Here is a 27,428-nt window from a genome sequence, read left to right on the forward strand (position 1 = left end):
CATTTCATCCTGCAAAAGTGTGTTTTTCTGTGAAGTTTTTCTGAGCATGGGGTGAATTGTGTGCTTTGATTGTTAACAATACAAACTGTTTAAAGTTTAATTGACAGCTGGTTTTAAAAATCCTTAATTCAATAAGTTAATGCCTTTTGATACCATTTAATTTTGGTTATGCCACCTGAATCTGCCAAGTAAAATGTAACACAGGTAAAGTGGATATTACATTTGAAAATAGCCAATCTTCTGAAATTAAATATGAAAAGTAAATATAATTTAGTTATTTTTAAAGCTCCATATGTTTTATTTCTATTTAAAAATATAAGGAAATATTATCTTTATTCTGGTAAGAAAAGGATACATTTGCATTTCCTTAGTCATGTCAAAATAGCAACAATAACAAATTATTTAAGTCCTCAAATCTAATCTAGCAGAGAATGAACTTGGGTGATATTTTTTGTTATGCTTCCTCAGCTAATTCTGGATGACAGGTCCCATAATATTCCTATCATTTAAAATTTTTAGACTATTGGTCTGGTATGAAGTCTCTCCTTCAGTAAAATGTGTGCATTTAAGAGAAAGTCTCATATGTTTTGGCTGAAAACTGTTGGCTTTCAGCATGCAATATCTTCATGGCAAGGACTCTCTATTAGGAACATTAGGAATAAAGGAAAGAGTTGATGGCAAAGTCCTAAAATCCAGCTTTTTTCAAATCACTGGGATTTTTACCACTGGCTTTGGTCAGACATAGTCATCCTTGAAAGATTATTTCACCAGAGCTGAAGCCCTCAGTTGTTTCCCTCAATTAATATAAAATGGAGTAAATCTGTCTTATCACTTAAAAAAAAATTAAAAAAAAAAGCAAACCAAAACAAGAAAACTCATAAGCTCATGTAGATTTAAACTTATCTAATATGGACACATCTGGCCAAACTATAACTTAAAATATAATGTTTTCCTTGAAGAGTCTCCCAGGTTCTGAATGAAAGGAGTAAATCTTTTCCAACCTTTTTTTTGATGGTGTTTGTTCCAGTAAAATTTAATGCAAAGATTCACCAAAACTACTGTCACTTGTATCAAACCTTTGAGAAGTGCAGTTTCTACCAAAAACGCACTCATAACAGAACAGAAGTAAATGGATACACAAACACAGAATAAATATGACACACTTTAAAATAAATAGGATTTTTTTATTGTAGCTATGTGAATGGAAACTACAATGAAAGGATGAGAGCCCCCTTGTCAGTTGTATTTTCCTAGCTTGATTAGGTCAGAAATGCACTTAAAGTGAGTATGTGTGTAAATCCTCACAGACCATTAGAGCACAGGGTGCAAAAAAGGATCCAGCAGTCATGGTAGAGACTTTATGATTATTACTCTCTTAATGATCCAGCAGGCAAAATGGAAATAAAATAAAAACCCACACATAAGCAAACAGCCCTCCCTCCTTTTCCTCACAGAAACATCCACAAATGTTTTTTTTGCTCTCTGCAAAAAATCTGCCCGTGTTTCCTGCGGTGCCATCAGGATGTGTCACCTCTCAGGGCGGGGTGGCTCTGTCAGATATCCCTGTTCCAGCCCCCCAGAATGAAGCACAGAGCCTGGCAGTGCAGAAACAGCAGGGTTATCCTGCTCATTGCCCTGAAGGGTCCTGACTCTTTATTCCTCTGCAGTCTGGACAGTCATTTCCACCCGTTTAGAACAGCTGTGAAATGCTCTCAGCGGTAGATGCTGAAGGAGGTGTCCAGCTTGATAGCCTCACGTGGGAATGTTTGATTGCCAAGCAGGAGAGGCCCTGGTGAATCCAGATGCAATGTGTCTCTCCTGCCAGACACTTTGATTCCAGTTTCCAGAAGCCATCATGTGATTTGCCACAAAGTTAAAACAGCTTTCCTTTCTAACACCCTTGGGAAATTAAATCAAGAATTAGTGGATTCATCCTTGTCTCCACTTAAACACACTAAATCTGCTGCAGAAAGTCTGACACTGCTCAGCAGTTCTTACTGGCAGGGCTGCACACAAATACAAGAGGCTGTAATAAGTTATTAAGTGCATTGAAAAATGTGCTATGGGAGTCTGCACATCATTTGTGTTTGCCCCATGTATGATTTAGGTCAGTGCTATTTATTTTACCTCATTTTCCTGAGTGGATAAAAGAGAATGTTTGGTGTCTATTTCTTTTTAAAACCAGCATTCTGAATGAATAATCACTTTTCTTTAGTCAAAAGAGTAAGTGTGAAGAATCTGTGTCCTGCACTCACTAGTTGTGAGTTTATTTTTGCAAAACATCTGTGCAGCGTGCTGTGAGCTGGAATGGAATTTCAGGCTCACATCTGAATTTCTTTGCATTAGGAGTCTTTTTTTTAATTTTTAAATGAAATCTTAATATTTCTTCTGTGTTCATCTGCTGTGTTATCCTTATCTGTGAAAAAAGGGCTTGATCACTTGTCTTTGTCTGGCTGCAGCTGTGCCAGCTATAGAGGTTCATGTTCCCAAATGCTTATTCCTTGCTTTCTCCCAGCTCCAGAATTAGCTGCTTGGGCGGGGGTTCTGTAACCCAATTTCAGTTAAAATGAGCTAGGTTAGCAAAGGCATTACTTTCAGACTATATAAATTCAATTGGACTTTTTCTTTTTTTTTTTCTTTTTTTTTCTTTTTTTTTGTAGAGGAGGGTTAGGGAATGTCCAGATGAGGGCTTGAAATATGGTGACCTGGTGACCTCTGATAGCTGGCACAGATGGGCAGCTGGGGACAAGCCTGCCTGAGAGCAGTGCCCTCCTCAGGGTGCAAAACAGTCAGAAGGTAGAAGATGAAGCCTGAGACAGTCACAAAATCTCTGAAATCAAATAGTAAAATATTATCCTAACATGTATGGATTAATGTGAAACAACATGTTAGAGAGATTATGGCTACTTTTTCACTTTGTGCTCTTGGTGCTGAGAATGTTTCAAGTAGGATGCTGGGCTGCATATTCTGCATATTACTCCCAGTTAGGTTTTTTAGATCAGGTTGTATGTGACAGCTTGTTGGAAGTAAGCACATCTATTGGAAGGTTTTACTAGAAAACATAACCCCTTACAGGGTAGACCATTATCTAAGTTAACCAGAAGATAAAAATACCTCCTTCCTATCATGTGCCCACTTGACCAGAAAAATAGAAATTACCCATTTTGCCACTTTCTATCATTTCTTACACCATTTGGGGCCACAGTAGCACTGAAAGAGCAGAATTTTGGACTAGCTTATCCATTTTCCGCTACAGATAGCATTAAAATGTGTAAGAGTTTTAATTATCAATTCTAAATGAATTAAGATGTTAGCATCTCCAAAATTTTGCAGGAACGACATACACATGAACAAAAGAAAGTCAAACATGGTGATTTTTACTTTTCATCAGTTATCATTAAATATTGTCTAGTTAACAGAATAAAAAATATCAGGATAAGAGAAAGTGAATGTAGTAAATGAACTGTGCTCTTTAAATTCCAAGGCTTTTAATCATCTGTTCCATAGAACAGCATCAAAGATATTTCTTTAAGGGAAATCACATAGCTTGAATAGTATATATATAATTTTTTTATATATATATATTTATATACATATACACATATATCTATATATATGAGATATAAAACAATATATAAATAAATCTGAGGTCACAATAGATATTTTTAAAAAATAAAAGTACTGAAAATTAACTGGAAATGTTAGCATTTAAATATGCCCCCATTTTTATTTCTTGAGAAAAGAGAGCCTATAAGTATACAGTGCTACAGAGCTACATTGCAAAATCAGTTATGTTTATCTCACTGGAGTTACTCCAGATATACAGTGCATATGGGAGGCCCTAAAATGAGAATCTGGTTCAGAAAACATGAAAGTGGAAGGCAGGAGGAGATAAATTTGATATGATTGCAGAACTGTTTTCCTTCCCTGTTCAAGGCTGAGGAGTTGTTATGACACATCTGCTCAGCACACAGAGCAGGTAGGAGTTACATGGCATACAGTAGTTTTATCGTAACAGATGGAATAATTGTAATTATGGAAGTTAAAGACAAAAGAATGCCAAGTTTCCCTACTTCACTTGTTGTGGTGTGTCTCAAAGCAGTTGTTATCAGTGGGTACCTTGGGGGGACACTTGCCTGCCTCTGAGAATTAGATCTGATTTAATGTTTCAGAGCAGACATTAATAGAACAGCCCATTTCAAGGCAATAACATTTTTTCTTCTGGTTTCTCCCTTTTTTTTTTTTTTTCTTCTTTAGGCAAAGCATATTCTTCCTCTCAGAGACCTCGGCCAGGCAGTCCTTTCTCTACTGACAGCAGCACGAGTGCCGCTGTCAGTCAGGGTCAGAGGCAGAGGCCCACGAAGAAACACAAGGGCGGGCGTTTGGAGCAGCCCCCTCTGCCTCATCGCCGCGAGGGAATCACGGACGGTGAGTGCTGGGCAGGGAAACCTGCTACAGGAGCTGTGCACAGCAGGACAAGGCACACACTTTCCAGGAATATCAATTCAGCAATATCAATTGCTGCTCTGGTGGAGCTGGGCTCCCCAGGTTGCTGTGTGAGCAGTGTTGGAGCTCTGGCAGTGCGGGGCTTGGAGGAGCCTTTCCCCATTTCTGCTCTGGACATGTTGTCATCTCTTAGGGTTTCTCAGATCTCAGTATAAATCTTACCCCAAAATGACTGCATAGCACATGAGTTGATGTTGAAAAATGGCCTGTAATTTTACATTTTATGAAAGTAGCCACCACTAGCAGTAGGTGTATGCCATGAATTCCTAAGGAGAAGCGGAGAGCTGCTCCCACAGGACTTGTTTGGTTTGTGCTGGTTTTGACAGGCACCCAACAGCTACAGCAACACGTGCCATGTTTTCCCATGATTCTGCCTCACCTCTTGTCTGTGCTGCTCCAGTCCTGACATCCACTGACCTCAGTGACTGTGTCTCCCTCTTTTACATCTCCACTTCTCTCTTACGACTACTTCCCATCTGGAAATTTCAGGCGTGTCTGTTCTGCTCTTCTAATAATTAAGATCAGCTCTTTCTTCCATTTTCTTTGTCTACCCTTCTTGAGCCTGGCAAAAGTCACAAGTTAGTTTTTGAGTAAGACTGGATAGGAAGGTGGCCAGCTGCTACCTCCCCCTCATTTCTTCTGATCCCTGGCCTTGCACCTGTAGGTGTTGAAACGATCAGAGTGTTTACCAAAGGGGTTATTGTTACATTTCTTGCTCTGTGGCTCATTCTACCTGTGATACTATTTGTGGAAACTGCTTAAAGTAGCTTAGATTCTGCTCCTATTGATCCAAGTTCTTTTAAACATTAATTCCCTCCTTTTGTGGATATATTACAGAGGCCTCTCTATTACACAGATCCTTTGAATAGATGTGCCTTTGAGAACAGTAACTGCAAAGTTATGGATGTCACTTTTAGAGGTGGCCATACTCTTGTTGTACATCTTTTGTTAACCTTTCTGAGTGCCATATCCTGTCACCCTGAATGAGCATCTTAGGCCACAAATTCTGTATACATGTGAGCTTGTAGTGCACTCAGTGTGGTAGACACTAATCCTTCTGCTTCTGAATACTCTAGCTACAGAAGTGTTTTACAATAGTGTGGATAGCAGAAAATTAATGGGGATCCAGTTCAGGTCATGAGACAGATGGAAGTGGGGCTCCTCAGAGAGTGACTCCATCATAAAATTTGGCATTGTTTTAAATAAGTGAAAGATATCCAATTTTAAGATTAATTTTAAAAGAGGAAACTCCTATTACTTTATATTTATCCGTAATAAAATACTAATCTTACTGGAGTTTTTTTCATGTATTTAAATCAGAACACCAATGATATATTATTTCCTTCAACCTCTCAGACATGGGCAATAACCATAACAGCTTTTGGATGCCATTAGATTAATATTTGTCTTTTATAAACCTAGTTAAAATTTTTGCTTTATGTTGCAAAAATGTATAATGTCCTGGAGCAATAGAGGAACAGTTCCCAGCCTGTATTAATGCAGGAACAAACAAACAAACACAAATGGTGCAGTTTTCTGCTTCAACTCCTACTGAATATGAGTCATTAAAGTGTAATGTCAAGTCTGAGTCATAGTTAAATTTGCAAAAGATCATTTGTCAATTAAGGAAGCTAGAAGTTGCTGCTGCCACCTGCATGTATGTAAACAATTGAATTTAGGAATCTCTGGTTCACAGAAATTAAAAATGGCAACTGGGTGCTTTCTGGGGAATATTGCAATGAACTTTACAGTGACAGACAGTATCACTATGCTTAAGCTATAGCTAGAAAGAGGAAGGAGGAGAGCCTCGGATAGATCCAGCAATTCCAAGCCCTAATCCAGGCCAGTCCATTCAGCCCTGGGCCATCCTGATTTCTGTGAAAAGCATCACTATACATTTTCTCTGTTTTTTCTGATGTCTCAAATCCATCGCCTTATAACTGCTTCCTCTTGGATTTGTCTTGTGAGAATATACTTAGTTTGCCAGTTGTTTTCAAATTCCCAATCTGGATGAGTCCTGGTATCCTGTGTTTAAGTCTCATCACATGCCGGATGTCTGTCATTTTCAATTTTCATTGACTAAGAAAGCTCCAGCTTTCTCTGCCCATTCCCATACACATCCTGAGTGCTTCCTCCTTGTTAACTGTAACCATGTGGGACAGTGCAAAAGACCTAAGAAACTGTAATATTTAACACGTAGCACACACATCTCAGACCGTGTAAGCATTTGAGGGCTCAACTTCATGCTTAGTTTTGACAGCAATCCACACAAATCCCCTAAAACCCTGCTTCTTCATTTCCTTCAGCTGCAGGTCAGAAGCCTCTAGAGACTGACTCTAGATGGAGTCTTCATATTTGTCTTGCTGTACAACTTGTTTTTTCACTTCCACATCCTGAAAGACTATGGAGACAACAGCAAATCCGCAGAGGAAGAATATGTTATGAATCCTTCAGATGGTCAAAACTTTCAATCTGAGCTAACAGTCCACTATAAAACAAAAACAAAAATGGAAAAAAAAAACCCCAAACAAAACCCTGAGAGGTTTTAGTGTTAGTGCTCTAGGAATAATTTGTTTTCCTAGCAACAAAGAATAGCAAAACAGTGGAATCTGTCATGTAGTTTGCAGCACAGTAACTGTGTGACTGAACTTAAAAGCCCTTCCTTAACTGAGCATGATATGCAAAAAAAAAAAAATCAAAGAGGAGGCAGAAGGGAAATATGCTTAGGGTTTGAAAAGGAGAGCTGGGACATAAGACTTATGTTACCATGCCTTGCTACTGACTTCCTACTGTGTGTTAAAAATAATTTCTAATGTTGAGAAAATACTTACCTTCTGATGCTGCAAGGTGTTTCAGGGGCTTATTAAATGTCACAGTAATTATCTCTCCTATGAGAAGAAATCACTGACACAGGTAGAAAGGTGTGTCCTTATAGGTTCTTTAACTTGCTGCCTTTTCCAGTTAATAATGAGAAGCTGTGCCAAACCTTGACTGCTGCTTGAATCATTTAGCCAGTGCTCTGCCTTCTAAAGAAGGGCTGGAGTAATCCCAGATTGAAAATCCATCTCCCCCTTATCAAGCACTCTGGTGTCCTACAGCTCCTCAATCACAATCCCTCCATTACTGAATCAATAAGACCATCACCTCCCCACCAATGTACTTATGAATTGCCTTGCAGGTTTGATAATCCTGCCATTAGAGGCTTCAGAATGAAAGTCTGGATGACATCCTACTGACCTAGAAAGTTACTGGCTCAGTGCAGGCTTTCAGGTATTTTCCCTGCCACCTGAAGGATAAATGAGATTTAGGTGGAAGTAGGGTGAATCAGTGTTACCACTCTGGGTATCCTCACTGAAAATCCTACTGAAGTCCCTACATTTCTAAATTCAGAACTTCTCTGAAGGGATTGACATGATGGAATGCTTGACGTGATTGCCTTTATGTGGTAATCTGTCTCCTTGTGAGGATCTGGGGCTTCTAACTCAGCTGACATCTGTTACTCCCTTATCAGGGGTAGAAAAGCCAAGGCAAGGCAAGACTGCTCTCAAAGGTGTCTCAAACTCATGACTCCAGATGGGATCTTTCTATCAATCCAGGCAAGGGAGAAGAAAATACTGTTATTTACTGAGGCACAAGATTTACAATGCAGGATGTGAGTTGTAGAGCAAATCGAAAGCCACCTTTCCAAATGAAGCTCCCTCCCAGCTACTTTTATTGAAAAGGACAGGTAGGTGTTGCTGTGGCTGTCACACTGAGTAAGGAGGTGAAGAAACAAACAGTTTAGCCAGGTGATGTTTGGCTACAATTAGTAGATGTTCTTACAGATCTTCTGAGACACTTGTAACACAGTTCAGTAAATTTGTACTCAGGCCAGAGCCAGATTATGTTAATTCCAAAGTACCTGTAGTTCTTCTAGAATTCTGTGAAGCCTCATTACAAGATAGATTTTATTTTTCTCTTCAGCTCATCCATAGGTTTAAAGCACCCAAGGAAATTTACAAACATGGTGTTTCATTTCACTTCTATGCATAAGTCAGTCTTTATGCTTGTTTTGTGGATGGATAAAAGCAATAATCAGGTTAGCAGTAGATGAACACCATAACTCTATGGTAATTCCAGGAGTTGCAGCCAGCTCTAGAACATGCAGTATAGTTTAGGTGCAAGCCTTCTTTCCTTTTAAGTATCTAATTAATAACAACTATTAGACAGCAATTTCTGAAGTAGGGTAGTCTTTTTAAAGTTTAATACTGCAATAATTTTAACTTTCCTATGTTACTACTTGAAAATTTTGCTTATATTGAACGGTAAATATTTTATCTGGGAAAATTGCATAGTCCCATGTCATGTTATGGCTGTGTTTATTGGATTCAATGCATCTCCACAAAGTGCTTATAAATCACAACTTCAGTGATCTCTATTTCAGATTGCATAAGCAGATGCCAGTGTTGTGGTTCTGTACATTAACTGGTTATGATGGCAATAAAATCAATTATAAGAAATGCCACTTTGGAAGCCAGCACTATAAAGCAATTTTAACATTGGCAAGCTCCCATACCCTCCTGCTTCCACCTCCAGTAACTCAAGTGCAGTCATTGTCATGAAAGGTCGCATCTATATTCATAACGAAAAATTTCTCAAATAAATTAGTGCTGAACATAAAGCATGCACCAAGCTCTCTGACAGATTATTAAAAGGCTGCTCTTGCCAGAGGGTGCTTATCTTAATCTGGGGCACAGCACTGCAGCTGTGAGTAAAGGCACAGGAGCATCACTGGGTGCAACTTTTTTCTCTTGAAGTCACAAAAAACCTGCAAATCTCATATTTCTGTAATGGATGGTGTTGACTGGAATGACATCCCAGCAACTTTGGAAGCATTTCTGTTCCATATGTGAGGTATAAGTATCACCTCATACAGCAAGGACATGAAAAAAAAAAATCTGTGTAGCGTTATATAAAGTATTATATAAAGCTGGATTAGAGACTTTGAAATAAACTCCCTCTAAAGGCCTCCTGACCAATTTATAAAATGAATTTCAGTTGCACTACAGTTATAAACATCAGACTTCCCTGCAGGCAAAACAGAGGTTTACTTTTCCATGCCTGTTACTGAGCCAAGTTCAATTCCTTGATAAACCTTCACAACACAGTAAGGTAGAAAGGACTAAAAAACAGGTCAGATCCAAATCTACTGTAAGCTGACACAGGTTTTTGTGAAGTTGGTGTGGCTGCAGAGATTTACTTGGGCTATCCATTGCCCCAAAGCAGAAATATCAAAAACTGTTCCTTGTAAAAAATGTGTATATTATATAGAAGAATTTTCATAATGATACTAAAGGTGCTTCAATTTTCTGATTTTTTTTTCTTTTAAATAATCTGGACTGTTGAGTCTATTATATCATTAACATGAAAAGTTGCATTTAGAATTAGAATTGTCCTGAATCTATAATTACCTTGGGTTGTGGACTCATAAAAAAGTGCACTTTTTGCCCCCACAAATGTATTTAGAAGGTTGACCTTCAATTCTAAGCATCTTAGTAGTCTAAGTCACAAACTTGAAAAGGACAGAAGTTGTTAAAGACCAGGCAAGTGTCTTTCTGTTAGCTGAAATTGTGTTTTAATTGGTAATATTTGCAGGACAGCTAAACTTAAGAGTGGCCATCCTCTAGTCTCTGAAGAGTCCAGCTCTTCATTTCGTTGACTAAAATTCTCACCCATTGTTTGGTGGTTCCAAACAATGTTTTAAACACATTGGTCTCAGATGTACTGGTGCTTTTTCAATGACAGTAGGCTTCACAAGTAATTTTTCCCAATATTTGTGGCATTTTATTCATTTTGATGAAATTCTCACCTCAAAATGTAATATAGCCCAAAACCAGGACAAAGAGAGCCCCAGTAGGGTAGAGGGAAATTGTCAGCTGGCACGGACAGGTCATTTTTCCACAGCCTGTCTTAATTCCTTGCTGTTACTGAACAAAACAGCTGGAGTACAGTCCCATGCTTGGAAGTGTAAGTCAGGGCTCAGAGCCTATGGATCTTTATGGAAGTTAGGAAGAGGTAGAAACACAGCAACCAGAATAAAGAGCTAGCAGAAGTCGAAACCCTATTCTGATTAACATGGAATTTCCTCCTTTTAAAACCAGCTTAGTGGCTCATACCATTTATGAGGCACTTTTCAGTGTCGAAAACAGACCTGTTTCAGTTGAAAGGAAGAAAACCAGTTCACCTGAATGTTATTCACGTTTTTTAGATCTTCCACCACCACCCGACCCGCCCCCCGGTCAGGGTTTAAGGCAGCCCATAGTGCCCGGCCAGCGCGGAGGCTCTGCCGAGAGGAAGGGGAGCTCTCTGGAGAGGCAGCACGCCGCAGCCAACGTAGATGACACAAAGAGCTCCCTGGACCGGCCCGCTAGGACATCACTAGAGTGGCAGCGGCAAGCCCAGGAGTGGATAAGCTCTGCAGACCGCCAAGAGGATTTCAGGAAAGCCCAACACAAAGCAGCCTTCGGATCAGGTGTGTGTGCGCCGCACCAGCCGAGGCCAGGCAGGGGCTGTGTCAGGAGCCAAGACATCCCTCTGGCTGTCCTGGATGGCTCCAGCCCCTGCCAGGGGGCTCAGAGACCCTGGCACAGAGCCCAAGACCCCTGTGACTTTGAATTTGACCCATTTTACCACCTTTATATGAAGGATTACAAGTCTAGAGAGTTTTAGAATGGCAGTTAGTTTGTCACAGGGTGAAAAGTAGATTTTTTGGGGTTTTTAGAATGGGGGCTCAGGGTCTCAAGATGGAGGAATTTGGGCGTGTTTTGTCCTTCTATCTCCTTCTTCCTAGCCTCTGTGTTCTTTGCGATGCTGGCATGTTTGGATTGGTTGAAGGTAGTGTAGGAGCGTTGGGGGGTAGGATGGTCGGGACAGACAGAGATGAGAGATCTCTGAAGCCAGGTTGTGGAATTTGGGGTTTGTTGCAAAGGGCCTGGGTGCAGGGCCCTGCTGGGAGCTGCCAGCCACAGCTCAGAGCAGGCCTGAGAGAAGAGAGGGGTAGAGATGATGAGAGGGTAAGAGAGTAAAAGGGTAAGAGAGTGAGGTTCTCCTTACAATACAATAAATCTTCTTCTGTGTTGAATATTCTAATTCTCACTAACCAATATAGTACAATATACAAATCTTATAGCATTTACATACAGCCTATAGGAATCACTACATTACCATACTGTGATATATTTTAAACCTTAAAAATGACTTTTTTAAGGTTTCTGCTAAGCTAGTAGGGTTTGCTCTGACCCTTGGACCTGCCTGCTTGCAGAGGGTATTGTTTCATCAAAAGGGGATTACTTTCAGCCGGCCACACCATTGTTTTCCAGTTGTTCAGTAACTGAGGTATCTCAAAACTTGCTTTCATTTCAATCTCACTTGTAGTTTCTATATTGTCATAATCTTTTGCCAGACAATCATATTTGTAAGGCTTTCCTGTTTCATCTTCCCCAACAGGTAGGAACACACTAATATAGTTGATAGATATTGGGAAATTATTGTAAATAATGTGCACGTAGTTTTTAGTATAAAAGACAACACCGCCTCTTGGGGTGGTCAGTGTGCCTCTGACTGACCTGCTGAACGGACCTCAGCAGGCCAGGGAAAGAATGTTATAGATAAGAAATTATAAACAACCTTGAAAGCCACAGCCGAGGAATCCTGACTCCTCCTTTGACTCCCAGGCTGGGAAAAGAGACTTGTACGTATGTCAGGGTCACTCTGACCAGCAGAGATTCCCAGAGGGCTGCTCCACCCCTCTCCCAAGGGGTTCTGTGCTGGGCTCTGGGATCAGCTCACACCTCTCTTGGAGAGCGCTGGCGAGGGTCAGGCTGGAAAATAAGGAAAGGCAAAGTGAAATGGGAGCTTGTGATCCAGCTGTCTTCCCTCCTGCATCAATGAAATCTCATTAGTGCCTGACTCGGTGCACTCTTTGCAGTTTTCTGGAAATTAATAATGTTCTCAAGCGTAGTGATGGAGAAAATAGGAACAGTTTCAGGCCAGCAGGGAAGGAGAGAGATTTTTAGAGAATCTTTTGTTAGATGTACTTATTTATACATATAGGGCCATATTTTCCAGTTCTTTCAACCTGCTTCCGGGTTGGCAGCAGTTTTTACGTGTCTGCAAGAAGGCTGATCCTTCTGAGCTACTGACATTCCTTTCAGCTGCATTAAAAACCCTCTCTTCTCTTTATTCTAGGCTATGAAAAGGTAGCATTCATCTCTTAGGCCCATCAAGATGACAGAGCAGGTTTTCACTTTCATGCAGGACCTGCACCTTGCCCCAAGCTGACTTTAGCACCTAAATGGATTTCAAGTCTGCACAAATGTGCACAGGAGGTGATGCTAGGCTGGACTTGGATTTCTACAATATTCACAGTTTCCCTCTCTCAGCCTGACCTCAAGTAAAAGCTGCTCTTTTATCCTAGGGCGTTTTCTTTAACCCATTAATCACCTCATCCCAGTGCAGTGCCGATTAGAGTGATACAGGAGGACAAATAAGATTTAAACAAAAAATTATACTGCATGTGAAGTTTTTTTGTAGGGCTGCACTGTTTCTTCTCTTATGTATGTAGCTGCCACAGTCACACTAGAGGTACTCTTATCATCCATATTTTTCCTGATTTTATTCACTCTTAAAGCTCCTTGTTAATCTAACACACTAGTGCCATTGACATACTATAAAAAGAAGAGCAGTGTGCAGACAAATCTGTCATGGGGACAGGATTTACTGAGTAAAGTCCTCCTAGAGAAAATACTGCTACCTGTATTAAAAATTTAAATATTTTAAATGCCATTCATATTTTTTTAAAATAACAATAATGGTACCGTTATAACCCCCTAATTTGTTGGCTGCATAAACAAGTGAGTGGCTGTTCATGTTCTGAAATCACAATGTGAAGTCACAGTTTAAAAATAGTGTGTGAAATTCATGCTGCTTGGTGAAATGGCAATTTTAATTGCAGTTTAGAAGATACAGAAACACATTGAAAATAACCCAAATATACATTACACTTCTCATTTCCTTGGAAATTGTTAAGGATGCTTCTCTGACCTTTCTTACAAAGAAGTCCCTTCTTTTTCCTCTGTATCACAAGTGTGTAAATAGAATTTGTCATTTATTCTGAGATGCAGAGCTCATACAGTAGTAAACTTCCCATCCTGCAGGGCATGCATTTATCTGTCCATAAACAAACAGAACTTGATCTTGACACTTCCAGTGCCTTACACTCAAGTGGTTGCAGGTATCCTGTTCTTGTCAAATTCAGGATGCTGAGGGCAAGTGCATATCCTTTATGCATAAAAAAGGATGCCTCTAGGAGATGCTATGAGTTTATCCTGGTGTGAGGAGTTCACAAAGTTTGTACACAAAACAGGCCAGGGCTTCATATCTCTCTATCTGCATTTTCATTCCAGCCTCTTGCACTGCAGCTTTCTTGCTCTGCACTCTTGTCTCTGGTAGATTTTAAAAAGGCTACTGTTGTGAGTGATGCTGGTTTATAACACTGAATTTGGGTGGTTTAATAATATTAATTGTGCTTCTTCCCTTTTCCTTTATTAATGGCATAGTTCTTTGGCAATCCATTCTGTCCCAGTTTTCAATGCATTTCCAAGGAAGAGTTGTTAGTATTAGTTAACAGCTTCTAGAAAATAGATAATTTGCAACTTAGGGGGTTTCATTCAGATGTTACCAAGCTGTGACTTGAAATTTTGAAAGCAAGACCTTTAGTTTGAAGTTGAATAGAATAAAAATACCTAAGTCTGGGATCTCTGTTTCCGCTGGTTGCTTTCAGTATAAACAAGATCACTGAGTTCCTGGCAGTGGCTTCATTGTGGAACTGGAGTTAAAGCACATCAAATATGACATTCTCAGCTCCAAAGTGGTGCTAGATCAGGTTGCAATGATTTTGATAGCAGGAAAACCCTTTTGTTTATTTTCTGAGGTATAAAAACATTTTTACACACGCATCCTGATTTCACAGGGGCTAGAATTATATCTTCAAATTAATTGCTCAGTATTTCAGAGTAAGGCACCAGCAAAACCTCCCCATATTCTTTGCAGGCCTGGACATGGGGCACTGTTTGGAGAATTTAATAAATGTGAACCCATTCTCAGGACTGGAGACAACTACTTTTTGTGTGCTAGAATGTTGTATAAAACCTAGCATTTGTTTATGTCACAATTCCTTATTTTCTGGATTATGTTTATTTCTGAGGACTCAACAGATAATTTAACATACCATATGCTCTATAATGATAATGCACTTTATATTTATTCATGGTCGTTTTTCCTCAATATTTCATTGAACCCGAAGGAGGCCTTATCCTGAGTCCACCAGCTAGAAAAACAAATCAATTGACTATATATGTCATCTTCCAACTCTTTTGCTATGTTAGTGACTTTTGTTTTCATCTTTTAAAAATGTATCCAGCTTTCTGCTAAACTGATTTATGCCACTTGCTTTATTGCTGCCTTAATGCAAACTGTTCCGTATTTTAGCCAGCCTTTGGAAACCAGGTTTGCATCTGACTCCATTGTTAGGTCTTGATATATAAAAAAGCAAGTAACATAATTTAGGAGAGACTGTGCCTGTTAAATGCCATTTTACAGAGTCTTTCAAGAATTTCTTTTTTTTTCAGCAAGGACAGCACACAGTCATAGCACAAAACACTGATAATGCCCTCACGTCCTGCAGCAGAATTCTGGTCCCTTGGCAGGACCAGAGGGAGATACTTTGGCAGGGAAAGAAGTCAGCTGCCTGCCCTCTTCTGCAACAGATTTAACTTAAAATCAGGCTCAGTTCACTGGCAGCTCATGTGGGGAATCCCCACATCCTACTTTCTTGTAGGCAAACAACAAAATTCTGCGTTTCTTCCACAAATTTGTTCTCATTTTGCACTTCTCTAAGTTAATTATGCCTCTCCTGCAGTCTTTGCAAAGGCTTCAAGCTTGTGAATAAAAGTGTTTTTATCTCCTCTTTCTTTCCAACCATCCCCACCTACTTTTCTTTCTGTGTTCCTGCCCTCTGTCAAAGAAAGTCCATTTCTCCTCAAAAGGTTGTTTAAGAGTGAAGACAATTGGAAAACCAAAATAAAGAAAACCCTTTGGACCTAAATTCCCTTTGAAAAAAGGCAGGATTCAAAGAGTAGAAATCCCACTGATTTCAGAAGGGACAATGCTGTGTTTGAGGTTAGGCATATATACTCATGTTCTTTCTTGACTCAAACTATATTTAGCAAGATCTCTTCCTTCAGCTTCCAAGAGGGCAAAAGTGGATCATGCACAGCAAAGAAATAAAATAGTGCTTCTATTTCAGTGTTAAATCAGTTCTGCTGTTATGCTTCTTAGATTTGGGTTATTACAACAATATCTCCAGGAAACACTAATCAGAAGTGATGTCTTGTTTTACTTCATGCTATATGAAGACTTACAGTCTTATGCCTTATTGCCATTAATCCTGCTTTTGAAAGCAGTTCATTATTGCAGGTCTTCACAGAAAAAGAATCCAAGTGAGCAAAAGTAAGCCTTTTGCCAATAATGGAACATGAAACAAGCTGCAGGATTATTTATCAGCTCCAAATATTGCAACTGCAATGTACAATATAATATTTTCCAATGTAATTCAACACCAGTTCAAAAAAAATTGTCAGTGTACTTTGCATCGTTAGAAATTACTGAGTTGCTGGAAGCTAATTAAATTAGCTGGTATTGTCGTTCTTTATCTAAACTGTTTGGGGTAATGTTGCCATAATTTAAGCTAAAGAAAAGGAAAAAGCACATTTATGTAGGCTTGAAGCAAAAATCTAATCATAGCTTCATTGTTTTGGAAATTGTGTGTTCACCTATTTTTATTAAAGTATCTATGATTCATGATCTCTTATTCATAATGAATCTAGACTTCTTATAATTAATACAAACTGACTTAGGAGTTCACAAGGAAGCAAGATTTAAATTCATGCTGGCTTCTCTGTCCTTGGGATACAACTCTAAGTTGTGTGTTTTCTTATGTAAAATTGTTATGCTGTAAAGCAAGAGAAAAGACAGATATGAATGGATATGACGTGCATAAATGAATAGCTTGTTTATTCCTACTTCTGGGACTTCATTGGTATTTATTTTGCTTTGTTTTGCTTTTCTAGAAGAGGCACTCGTACCATATAGTAAACCCAACTTCCCATCCCCTGGTGGCCACAGCTCTTCAGGAACATCTTCTTCTAAAGGATCGACTGGACCCAGAAAAGGTGAAGTCTTGCGAGGGGGTCACCAACGCAATGCCAGTGACCTTCTCGATATAGGCTATGTGGGAGCAAACAGTCAAGGACAGTTTACTGGTGAATTATGTAAGTTTACCTCCAGCTCCAGTTAAAACTCACAAATAGATAAGAGAAAAAAATGATAAGTCTCTTGTGAAGGGAGTAGGAAGTTGTGTGTGATAATCAGATGAATCTTTGTCCAGGTCTTTTTGCCTTCTGAGGCGTATTGCATGTGATGGCAAACAAATGTCGTCCTTCTGTTCCCTGCTTTGGAACAGTTCAAATCTGTGTAAGCCATGCCAAAGTTACCTACATGGTACATCTCTGGGTGTGTAATGCTAGTGAAGCATGGGGAAAATTGAAAAGTGTTGAAGTGAAGGGAGACGACCCACCTTTGTTGGTCAGCATCGACTCCAGTTTATTGATCAAATTAGACACCTTTTATAGCAGTGCTAATTCACTTCATGCATATTGCAAAATCTGAGCTCCCGATAGGCTGTAGAGAAAACTTCAACTCCTCCTTTTGTTTCCACTACCAAGATTTGTGTTCTCAAAACTTACTTTCCCAAAACAGCCAAAGATAGAATATTTACCTGTTATGAGAAAACTGTCTGAGAACCCTGAGAACCTAGTTGTTTACAGAAACAGGCTGTGAGAATTTGCTCCTCACAGCTGCCTTTTAAGCCATTTCTGAAAAAATCTCCAACAGAGAAGGAATTCTAGTAACTTGGAATTTTTTTTTGGCAAAGTATAGAGTGCTTGTCTTGGAAATGCCAGTGACAGATTTCCTCAGCCTTCTCCTTAATTTCCTGTTGCTTGATGAGAAGTATTCTCTTAGATGGAGGTCCTCTTTTGTTGATTGTGTACCCCAGTTTTTCAGTTTCATATCTCCACTTTTTTCCTCAGTATCCCAGAACAGGAAAATTGTTTTATATTATCATTCAATATCTGTTAAAGTTTTTATGAAACCATGTTGATGCTATGTATATGCTGGCAGTACCAGCTGCCCAAAGGCTTGACTCTGTTGTTTGAGAAAGAACATCAAAACCCCAGCATATTCAGCATACTGGTGTGTTTAATAAACTTATTAATGGTCATAAAAGCAGCGGAGCTGCTGGCATGTCTGCCTCCTCTTGCTGCAGCCAAACCCTCAGCAGCTCCTGGCAGTCACTGCCCTGTAGCTGTAAGAGAGCTAATGGTGACCCAGGAGCCCTGAAATGTGCACTCTCAGATGTGGTGTTGGTAAGTGCTAAATTTTAGCATCCCTCGCTTTTCATCTTAGAAGCAATTAACCCTGCTCTCACAACTTATTGAATATTCATCCTGTGCTGCAGTAATATTGCCATAGGCTTTATTTTGTGTGGTTTTTTCTCCTTATTACAACCTCTTTCTCTCTCTTTTGTTTCTCTCTATAGAGTAGTTGAGAAGACACATTGCAAGCTGCTCTGATGGACCATCAGGTCTGAACTCATGGAAGTGATGACACTAAACAGTGCAATGAACATTTTCTTTATTTATGTACTATTAAAAGAACTGTAAATGCAATGTAAAGACACACAGCCACACATATCCCACAGATACTTTACTTGTGTTCTTCTCTTTAATACACCATCCACCTTAAACTATTCCTTGTCAGGAGTATATAAAAAAAAAAAAAAGAAAGAAAAAAAAATCACCCTCCAGGATTAAAAGGATTTCCTTCTGTATATAATTTCTTTTGTTGCATTGCTATGCAAGCTCACCTTCTTTTTAGCTATGTTCATATTCATGTCTGTTTTTACTGGTCTGTTGTACTATATGTGAATTAATAGGCTGTGGTGCCATATATTAACTTTTAATTGTGTAACTTTTATGTTTAAAGTTTGCACTGCAATTTTATTTGGTGATAAGCACAAAACTCTACTCCTCATGACATGAAGAAAAAAAGAGACTGAATGTGTGAAGAAGGTTTACATCCTGTAAGCTACTTTGGATGTAAAGGAGTGTGTTAGGTGGTTTTCCATTGGGGTGTAGAAATGAGAAAGTGACAGGCAAAACTGATGTCAGTGAAGACATTAGAGACAGATTTAAACCTTTTAAAAGCAAGCAACATAGTTGCTCTTCCTATTTAAGAAGGGGTCAGAAGTTGGAAGTGTGAGATTAAAGAGTAAAAATGAAAACTGAAGGTAGCATGAGATGGCCTAGACCCTTTCACTAGAGTGATACCCTTAGTATCTGCTTTTAGCCATCCCATGCCACTAAGGGGAAGAAAAAACAAATCTTGCTACAAATAAAAGAACTTAAGGTGTTTCACTAAAGCTGTTTTTATTTTGCAGTTTTAAAGGAATTATTGCCATTAATTTTTTCAGCCCAAAACATAGGACAGAGATTTTTCAGGAGAAACAAACCACATAAACACAAGGAATACCTAGTAAGAAGATAAGAATGAAATTTATTACTAAGACATATTCAGGCTGCTTCCAAAAAATTGAAATGTCAGAGTATCTTATTTCATCTTTCCAATACATGTACAGTATAGAGGATAAAGCTGCACCACTGAAATTCATGACATTAATTGTTTTGATGCAGTCTACACAACCCTTTCTGTTCCATACCTGAAGCCTGCAATAGCTGAAGTTGGATCCACTAAATTTGTAGTAAAATGTTCAGTTTTGGAAGGAAAGCAATGGTCAAATTATTTTTGACTTGCATTAAGTATATTTCTGGCAATACAATACATCCAAAAAGTTGGATATAAGAAAAGGAGATCTTTGACCTGTGTTTTAGTGAGTGGCTTCAAACTCTACTATGATGAGGAAATAACGCATGTTTATACACTTTTTGAATAAACTAGACTCTGTAAGTGGACATTAATGACAGCATCCTGTCTCTTCATTAATTTTCATGACTTTGTCCAAGTCTTCTTTACCTCTCAAATCTCAAAGAATAAATTCTCAAGCTTTTCTTAGAATATTGTGTGTGGCTAACCCACCCATTACTTTGATGCTTAATTTAAATATCGCATCTTACAGCTTTTTTCTGTTAGTTATCTGACCATGAACACAAGTTTCCATTGAATACCCTTTTCATATAACCAGTCTATGTTGTTTTATATTTTGCCTTGGAGCTCACCAGTATTAAGAACACTTTTTGTCATGGCAGAATTTTAGAAAAGTAAATTACAATGCTAAATATGTGTTGCTTTTCATTTCATTAACTTGTTCCATGATAAGATAAAACACGACAGCCATCAACTATAACTCAGCACTATTGAATAAGGAAAAATGCTAGTTAGCTCCCTTAAGGTCAAGATGTGTTATTTAGCAAGTTGAAAACAAAAAAAAAGTTGAGGAAAAAAAGTATGAATTTATTTACGTATGTGACCAATGAGTATATGCCATTTTCCTGCTTGTTAAAACACTATAGTAAAAAACATAACTTCAAAATGTTCAAAAATGTTCAAGTAAGACAGAAAATGCAGCATAATTACATGTGCATGGTTTTTATTTTGGTATATACCATATGAAGAGAAGACTATTTAGAGTACAATTCCAATTTAATTCTCTGGAAAATGTTTAACTCAGTCACTGATAGTTGTTATTTCCCCATTTAATTCAAAAGCTTGTGCTGAGCTTTGGTGGAACACCTTACTCACTCTGTTCTATTCAAAATTCAGTATCTTTAGAGGTTGATAAAGCCATTCCAATTCCTTTCAAATATGTGTTTTATCTCTTCCACTGGAAAGTAAATGTGTGTCAGTATTAAAGCTGTTCAGTACCATGATATTCACTAACTTGTCCATCTGCTTCTGTACATTTTTGTTCATTAATAATTTGCTTACAATATTACATGAGGTGTTGTTGTGTATGGCAAAGTGTCTCCATTATCTTACAGGTGATGTCTCTTCTTTTTTTTTCTCTCTCTCTTTTCTATACAGTGTACTTCCAATGAACCACAGTACATATTTTTTAAAATGCCATTTAATTTACTATTTTAAAAGAAGTATTCTTCTTTTTTTAAAAAAAATGAAAACATTTATTGTGAATAATGTGTTTAAAGAAAAGGGATGTTGTGGCAGCACTTAGAATTGTTTTTTAATTTGTTTTTTTTAAAAAAACTGTTTATTGGCTACAGTTTGTTCACGAAAAAGTATGACCTCTTAATGTGTTTCATTGGTATTGTTAGTGCAGCAAAGTTTAATTGGCATAAGAAGTTGGTTAATAGTACTGTTGAAGTGTGTATTGTATATTTACTGGGGAAAAATAAAACATATTCACATTTCAAATCTATGTTAAAAGACCTTGAGTAAGGAGTCAATATGTGAAAACCCAAACAGGGAAAATCAGGCAATAATAACATAGACTGAGCTATAATCATCACTGTCCACTTACAGGTGACAAGGAACATTTTATACACTGTTTTTTGAACTAAGCCAGTGGCAAGCATTGCCTGTCCTAGGGGTTTCTGTTTAATGTCCTGTCTCTCCTGGAGCAGTTGTACCTCTGTAACGACACGGATACAGCTGTTCCAGTGAATATTCTGCTTGTAGCTGTTCCCTCAGTGCGGGCAGGCCCTGAGGAGGCACGGCTGGCTCTGCCTGAAGCCCACAGAGCAGTGGAGGTGTAAAACCTGGTCTGAACCCTCAGACCTGGGGCGTGCTACTGGTGGGGCTACTGCCAACCCAGTACACAATACCCCAAAGTGTACGGATAGGTCAATTTTTCTTGATCTTTGTGCTGAATACATGCTCAATTTTAAATGCAGGAGGGCTGAAGGACCAAATAATGAATTGTTCCATGTGCTTCAGTGGTGTATTGCTGTATGGGCAGCCATTTCAGTGATGCAAGAAACAGACATTTCCTTTTTTGATGTTCTTTTTTTTCCCCTTTGTTTCTCAAGCACATACCCAAGTCAGTAAACCTTTAGAATACCTTTTGGTTGTCACCTGAGATGCAACAGAAACACCATTCCTTGGGAAAAGTACTAAAGATAAGGTGCATGGAATGTTTTTAAGTATGTTAATTTAACTGCACACCAGTGCAAAAGGAAGACATGACTGTTTGAAATAATTATATGCTGGTTTATGCTTGCCTCAGCCCATGCATTGCCAGCCACGAGAAGAGGTGTGTACTGAGGCTGAGAAAGAGTCCTCACAACTGAAAGAGGAAAGGGAATAGGGCTGGGGGAGATTTTGGCAGGAACTTCAATTTAAAAAAGAAAAAAATTACAGGCAGCTCCTTTGGCTTGTCTACAATTTATGCAGTTTGGGGTTTTTTTATGGTTAATGGCCTTGTGGAGTCTTAGCAGGGGAACTAGAAAGAAAAAAGTTGACCTTTTGTAAAGATTTGGGGGTACTTCTTTGCTGAGGGAGGATTTTTTAATTTAATTTTTAATTTTTTTAACACATGTTTTGTGTTCCATCTATCTGGAACACATTAGCTAAAAAATAAATTGTTTTTAAAAACCATGTGGGGAGCGGACCATTCATTTAGGAGGCAAATTCAAATAGCAGGAAAAAGGAATACTAAAATAAGTAACACATACTGGTTTAGAAACAGCCAAGTCCACCACAGTTTCACATGCAATTTTGAACAGTACAAGCAATGATGTGTATAAACTTCATTGCTTTTGCTTTGCATACCAAAACAAATTACCCACAGTCCATAGGAGGCCTAGATCCTGGGGACACTAAATCTGGTGCTTTGTTTTAGATGTGTGGTTAATCCAGGCTGGTGAGAGTGGAGAATGCTCAGGGTAGAACAGCCCTGGTGGCTCCAGACTCAGTGGGTCTCAGTGCATCCCAGGCAGGTCAGCACCTGGAGGAAGGTCACTTCTCTGAGGATGGAGATTTCAGGGCAGGGAAGGTTTTCAAAGCCTGAGGCACCACGGGGGTTTGCACTGAGCTCTCTTTGGTGTGTCTCACATTTTGGGACTGCCATCCCTCAGTGCACTCAGTGCTGATGCTGTTCCCTGGATCTGGGGTGTTTGGCATGGAGGCTGCAAGAGCAGAAGAGCCATGGAGGTGCTCTGCATGCATTGAGTGGCTGGATATATGGATAAAAGCTTTATTAATTCAGGGGCACACAGGAGAGCAGTGGCAGCAGACATCTGCTCTGCTGTGTCTCGCTGGTTCCCCTCCTCCCTTCAGGACTGAGCTCCTTCCTGCCAACTCTCCTTCACCCAAATTAACAGAAACAGCTCACAGATGTCTCATGGGACACACAGGAGATGTAGGGCCATGCCTACATGCACAGTGGGTATTTGAGGAGAGGTAGCTCTGAGTTCCACAGCTGGTGTGAGGACCAGATTCCTCTTTGACCTGACTGTATTTAGCTGTGTAGCTACATCCAGGAAGACCTGAGCAGAAAATAAGTTCCTAGAGCAGAGCTCAGCATTGCAGCATCTCTTCTGGTATGTGGCTCCTTATTCAGTCTGTTGTAGGCAGTCCTGAGTTCACTGCTGAGTTCTCAGCACATCCTGAGCGCTCAGATGGTTTATGCTGGAGAGTGAGGTTGTTCCTCTTGCTGTAGGAGAATGCAAAAAAAATCAAAAAAAAAAGAAAAGCCCAAACTTAAACCTTTCACTTTAATACAAAGCTTTTAAAACAATGTTCAAAAATCACAGAAAACAGCATTTCAGATGTACGTTTGACAATTCTTTTGTTTTCTTGGTATTTTGTTTTGGCTACCTTTGAAATGATCCATTTGGTTTTTTTTCAGAACTGTAACACTGTCCCTGCACCCTCTCACCCCTTGCATTTTCCAGTACTTTCATCTGTAAAGAAGTTATGGTAAAGAATAATGGCATTTGTGTACTTACATTGTTCTAACTTTAAGCAACAAGGTGCACAGTTGCATTCAGTTCAATTGATCAAAGCCAGATGGGCACAAATGTTTGTGGGGTTTTTTTTCTAAAAAGGCTTGCTATTTGTGCTGATATTTGTTCCACATTCATGCTGATCAGTGCATCTTTTGCCTTCAAGGATGCCATTAGTAATTCTCCTTTGTGTTCAAAAGCAGGAATCCATTGTGCAGCACTTGGAGAGCCACTCGGATGCAGGTAAAGAATATAACAGCTTGAGCAAGTGCTAATTAGAACCAATTAAAGTTAATTGACCTCCTTTGGCAGTAAAATGCATAATAGAACTTGCTCTGTCCTTGCAAAATGGAGATCTTGCCTCTAAGCATAAGAGTGAAGCAGGGTTTCATGTAGCAGCCCGTGGTAATTATGTGGGTATAACAACCAGGAAGCTGCTTGCTACAATTTGTTCTAATAACTGAGCTCTGCTGTATCAGGGCAATGCAATAAAAGTGAGATTTCTTCTCCAGTCTATTTAAAAAACCCAATTTTTACAGAGCAAATGAGCATCCCAAGATACCGATACTAATCTCTAGGAATGAGTTGGCAGAAAAATAGAGTCCCTTTTCTAGGTAAGTAATGGTGTGAGCGTAAAAAACAGGCAGTTTTACACCTGCTGGTTGGCAATAGCCCTGATGCTCAGAGGTTGCATCTGTCCTGGTCAGTGGGGGAAGCTCTGGCAGGCCTGCACTCGTGTTTTATTTCTGGGTGGAGGATCTGCCCACAGTTCAGAGGAGCTCCCCACTCAACCTTGCCATGAGGTTGCCTTTGGCAGACTTCTGTTGGAAAAAGGGCACTGGCATCCACCCAGCTGAGGTTTGTGGTGCGGCAGGACTGCACCCCTGCCATGGGCAACACGTGGTCACAGGTACCCAAATAAAAGAGAGAGAAAGAGTGAAGGGTAGGAAATGCAAAATTGTATAAATCCAAAAGCATCAGTGGTGGGTGCTAAACTATATACATCGCTGTGAAAAGTTGAAAAGCCATTTTTATTAGTAAACCAGAATTGATCCAGTTTCTATGACCATGCTTTGGTGACTTTTTGCTTGGCAGGAACTGAATGCGACTGATTTTGCTGCTAACTTGGCCTTACTATGAACAGCAATAAAGGTGTTAGTCAGGTGGGGACTTTGATGTGACCAGTAACATCACTCTCCCTTCAGGGAATGTTCTGTGCTGGCTTGTTAATGAATTTCTTTCCTAATGAGTATCATTAAAAACCCTTTGATTAGCTATTTGTGTGAATGCCCTTCCTTTTTCCTCTTGCACGAGTGGCAGCAGGATTTTGCCCTAGGCAGAAAGCATGCAGCTCTATCCTCACCTCATGAATACAAGTCTGAGGCAAACAGCAACAGGAAAGAGGGTGAAAAGAAAAGTAAGAAAAAATTTTAAAAGACCTCACGGATGAGTTGAAGTTATTTTCTACACATGTACGACCTGAGCAGGCACCAGCATTCAGATGGGACTGTCATTAGGGGAAATGAAGAGCAATCGGTGATGATGCTGAAGCATGCAACAATAATTTACATACACCTCGAGTGCCAACAGGCAGAGAAACAAATAAAGCTATAACCTGGGGAAAGGGAATGCCAGAGACTAAATGGACCGCAACCAGCAAACAAAAAATGCCGTGTCATAAAATGTTGCAAAAAGCCTGGAAAACAAAATTAAAAACAAAGCAAGGCATTTCAGATCCCAGGCACCTTAATGAGATATTGATGGCACAGAAATTGCCTACTCCTATGCAAGACAAAAGAAGACTGAGAAACACAAAAACAATTAGGAAACAGATTTGGCCATCTAAGGTTTAATAGAAGGAGATGTGGCATAGCAGAGTACAATTAATCACCAATTGCCTGAAACACTTTGCTCTCCCAAGCTACCGCAGACCTGTCTCCCCTGCTCCCAATCTTAAAATGACAGTCACCCACTCCAGTTTGTACTTAAAATAAACCTCTGCCATTCCTTTCCCAGTCCCTCAAATCTCACAGTGAGTTGCAGACACTGATAAATAAATATTTTGTATTTACACTGCTGTCACAGGCTTCAAACTACCTTCAGTCTACCCACCCCCTTCTTCCTTCTCTTTTCCCACCAGGCATAAACTTCATCTGCATATTTTCTACCTTGTTGTTAGGCACATAATGAGGCTTTTCTATTTTAGTCCTTCTATGCCCAGAAAGATATCTTAGACACGTCACACTCGGGGATGTATAAAAGTTCACTTCATATTATATCTATGTGGAGTATGAGGTTTAAGTTTAAACTAGGTCACTGGGTGCCTTTAGAGCATTTGTAACTAAGGGAGAGCCACTGATGGATGAGTCCTGATTTGAGAGGCTCAGCCCTGCATCCAGAGCCTGGGAAATCCAGGGGAATGATCACAGTTGCAGAAGGATTTTGGCCACGTGTCTGCTGTGCCACATGTGATTCCCTGCCTCAGTGTGAGCACAGAAATGCACCTTAAAACAGCTGGAACAGTGAGGCACTCTGAGCAGTGATGACCTGCAAGTACATCATGGGTCTGGTGAAATCTGGGGGAGAATTTTAGTCTTTCCTTGAATCAAGATGAAGGATTTGTTTCTGTCATACATGGGCAGATTTTTTCCTCCCATGGACTCCCTTTCTACTCTGTGCACTTTCCAGCCCTGGGACATGCAAACACATTCTGATTTTCTCTACACAAATGTCTGGGTACATTAAAAACCTGTTTCCAAACATGGGGCTTTGAATTACCTTTTATTATAGTTCATATGTTCCTTTAGATCTTTTGAGGGTTACCCAAACCCGAAGTGATTTCACAAACTCTTATCACTAAAAATATTCAAAGAATAACCTTTTCCATATTTTCATATACTTTGCACTCTCCTCTAGACCCATAAGGGAGAAGAGGCACAATTTTCAGCTTTTCATTGCTGATATGTTCCACTTCTGATTTCATGGAGGGATTCAGGAGGCATGATTTTAATAGAAACTGATGTCAATTAGTTAATTGGAAACTTAAGAGTAAAAGTACTAGACCTCTGAGATCTGGTAAGTACCCTTGTACTCTAGCTGAGAGTAAAACCTTTCAGTACTTGTACAACTCCTTTTTCCATGATTAATTGGATCACAGAATTACAGCATTTGGTAATATTTCTGATAGAGTTTTCTGGGTGAAGAAACTTTACTTTGAAACTGAGTTGTTCTGATGAGAAACTCCTGCTTGGGCCAATATATGGAATTTTGTGGGACAAGGGAGACTCACATGCCTTTAGAGCTGTAATAACACTCTTGGGGAAGAAAAAAAAAAAAAAAAAGGAAGAAAATCCAGGTAAACTCAGTGCCCTTTCATGAAATTATGAAAACATGTCATAAGCCAGGAAATGTTTGTTTCGGCAGGGGTGTCTTTGTGCCTGCCCTGGCACCTCACTGGTGACACTCAGAGCTGGAGCAGCCATGGGAGTGGAGGGCAAGGAGAAGAAAAGGAAAGTGAGGGGAGAATAAAAGGACATGCAGTATTTCAACAACCATTTTCAGGACAAAAAATAATTCTTCTTTATGTTCCTAGATAGTTCTGTAGCACATTATGGACCTAGTACAGAGAAATTCTCCTTTTGCCCACAGCCTATTCTCTTTCTTTAGATTTGAATGAATGTAAATACTTGCTCAGAAAAGAAAATTACAAAAATAAAAACCCCTTACATTAAAACCCAAAACAATGTGGGTCTTTTCTCAGTGCAGGCCTCTAACTATCAATTTTAGGATGTGTCAGTGAATTGATTATCGTTTGTAGACTGTTCTTAGTGCTGACAATAATAATGG

At 39.4% G+C, this 27,428-nt stretch overlaps 1 protein-coding gene across 5 annotated transcripts in view; it reads left to right on the forward strand.

The window, feature by feature from the left end:
* ROBO2 (roundabout guidance receptor 2) overlaps positions 1-24,857 on the forward strand; it is a 1,045,391-nt gene extending 1,020,534 nt beyond the window's left edge. For 3 of the 5 annotated variants that reach the window (XM_064726828.1, XM_064726837.1, XM_064726863.1), the window contains 4 exons: positions 4,258-4,428; positions 10,754-11,017; positions 16,674-16,874; positions 18,203-24,857. In XM_064726828.1, the coding sequence (XP_064582898.1) occupies positions 4,258-4,428; positions 10,754-11,017; positions 16,674-16,874; positions 18,203-18,204 (638 nt within the window). In that variant the 3' untranslated portion in view covers positions 18,205-24,857. The remainder of the gene's footprint in view (positions 1-4,257; positions 4,429-10,753; positions 11,018-16,673; positions 16,875-18,202) is intronic. The other 2 variants (XM_064726845.1, XM_064726854.1) reach the window with 2 other exon arrangements.
* The last annotated feature ends 2,571 nt before the right edge of the window (positions 24,858-27,428 follow it).

This window comes from Zonotrichia leucophrys, chromosome 1 (genome assembly GCF_028769735.1).
Source record: "Zonotrichia leucophrys gambelii isolate GWCS_2022_RI chromosome 1, RI_Zleu_2.0, whole genome shotgun sequence".
Classification (NCBI taxonomy): Eukaryota; Metazoa; Chordata; class Aves; order Passeriformes; family Passerellidae; genus Zonotrichia; species Zonotrichia leucophrys.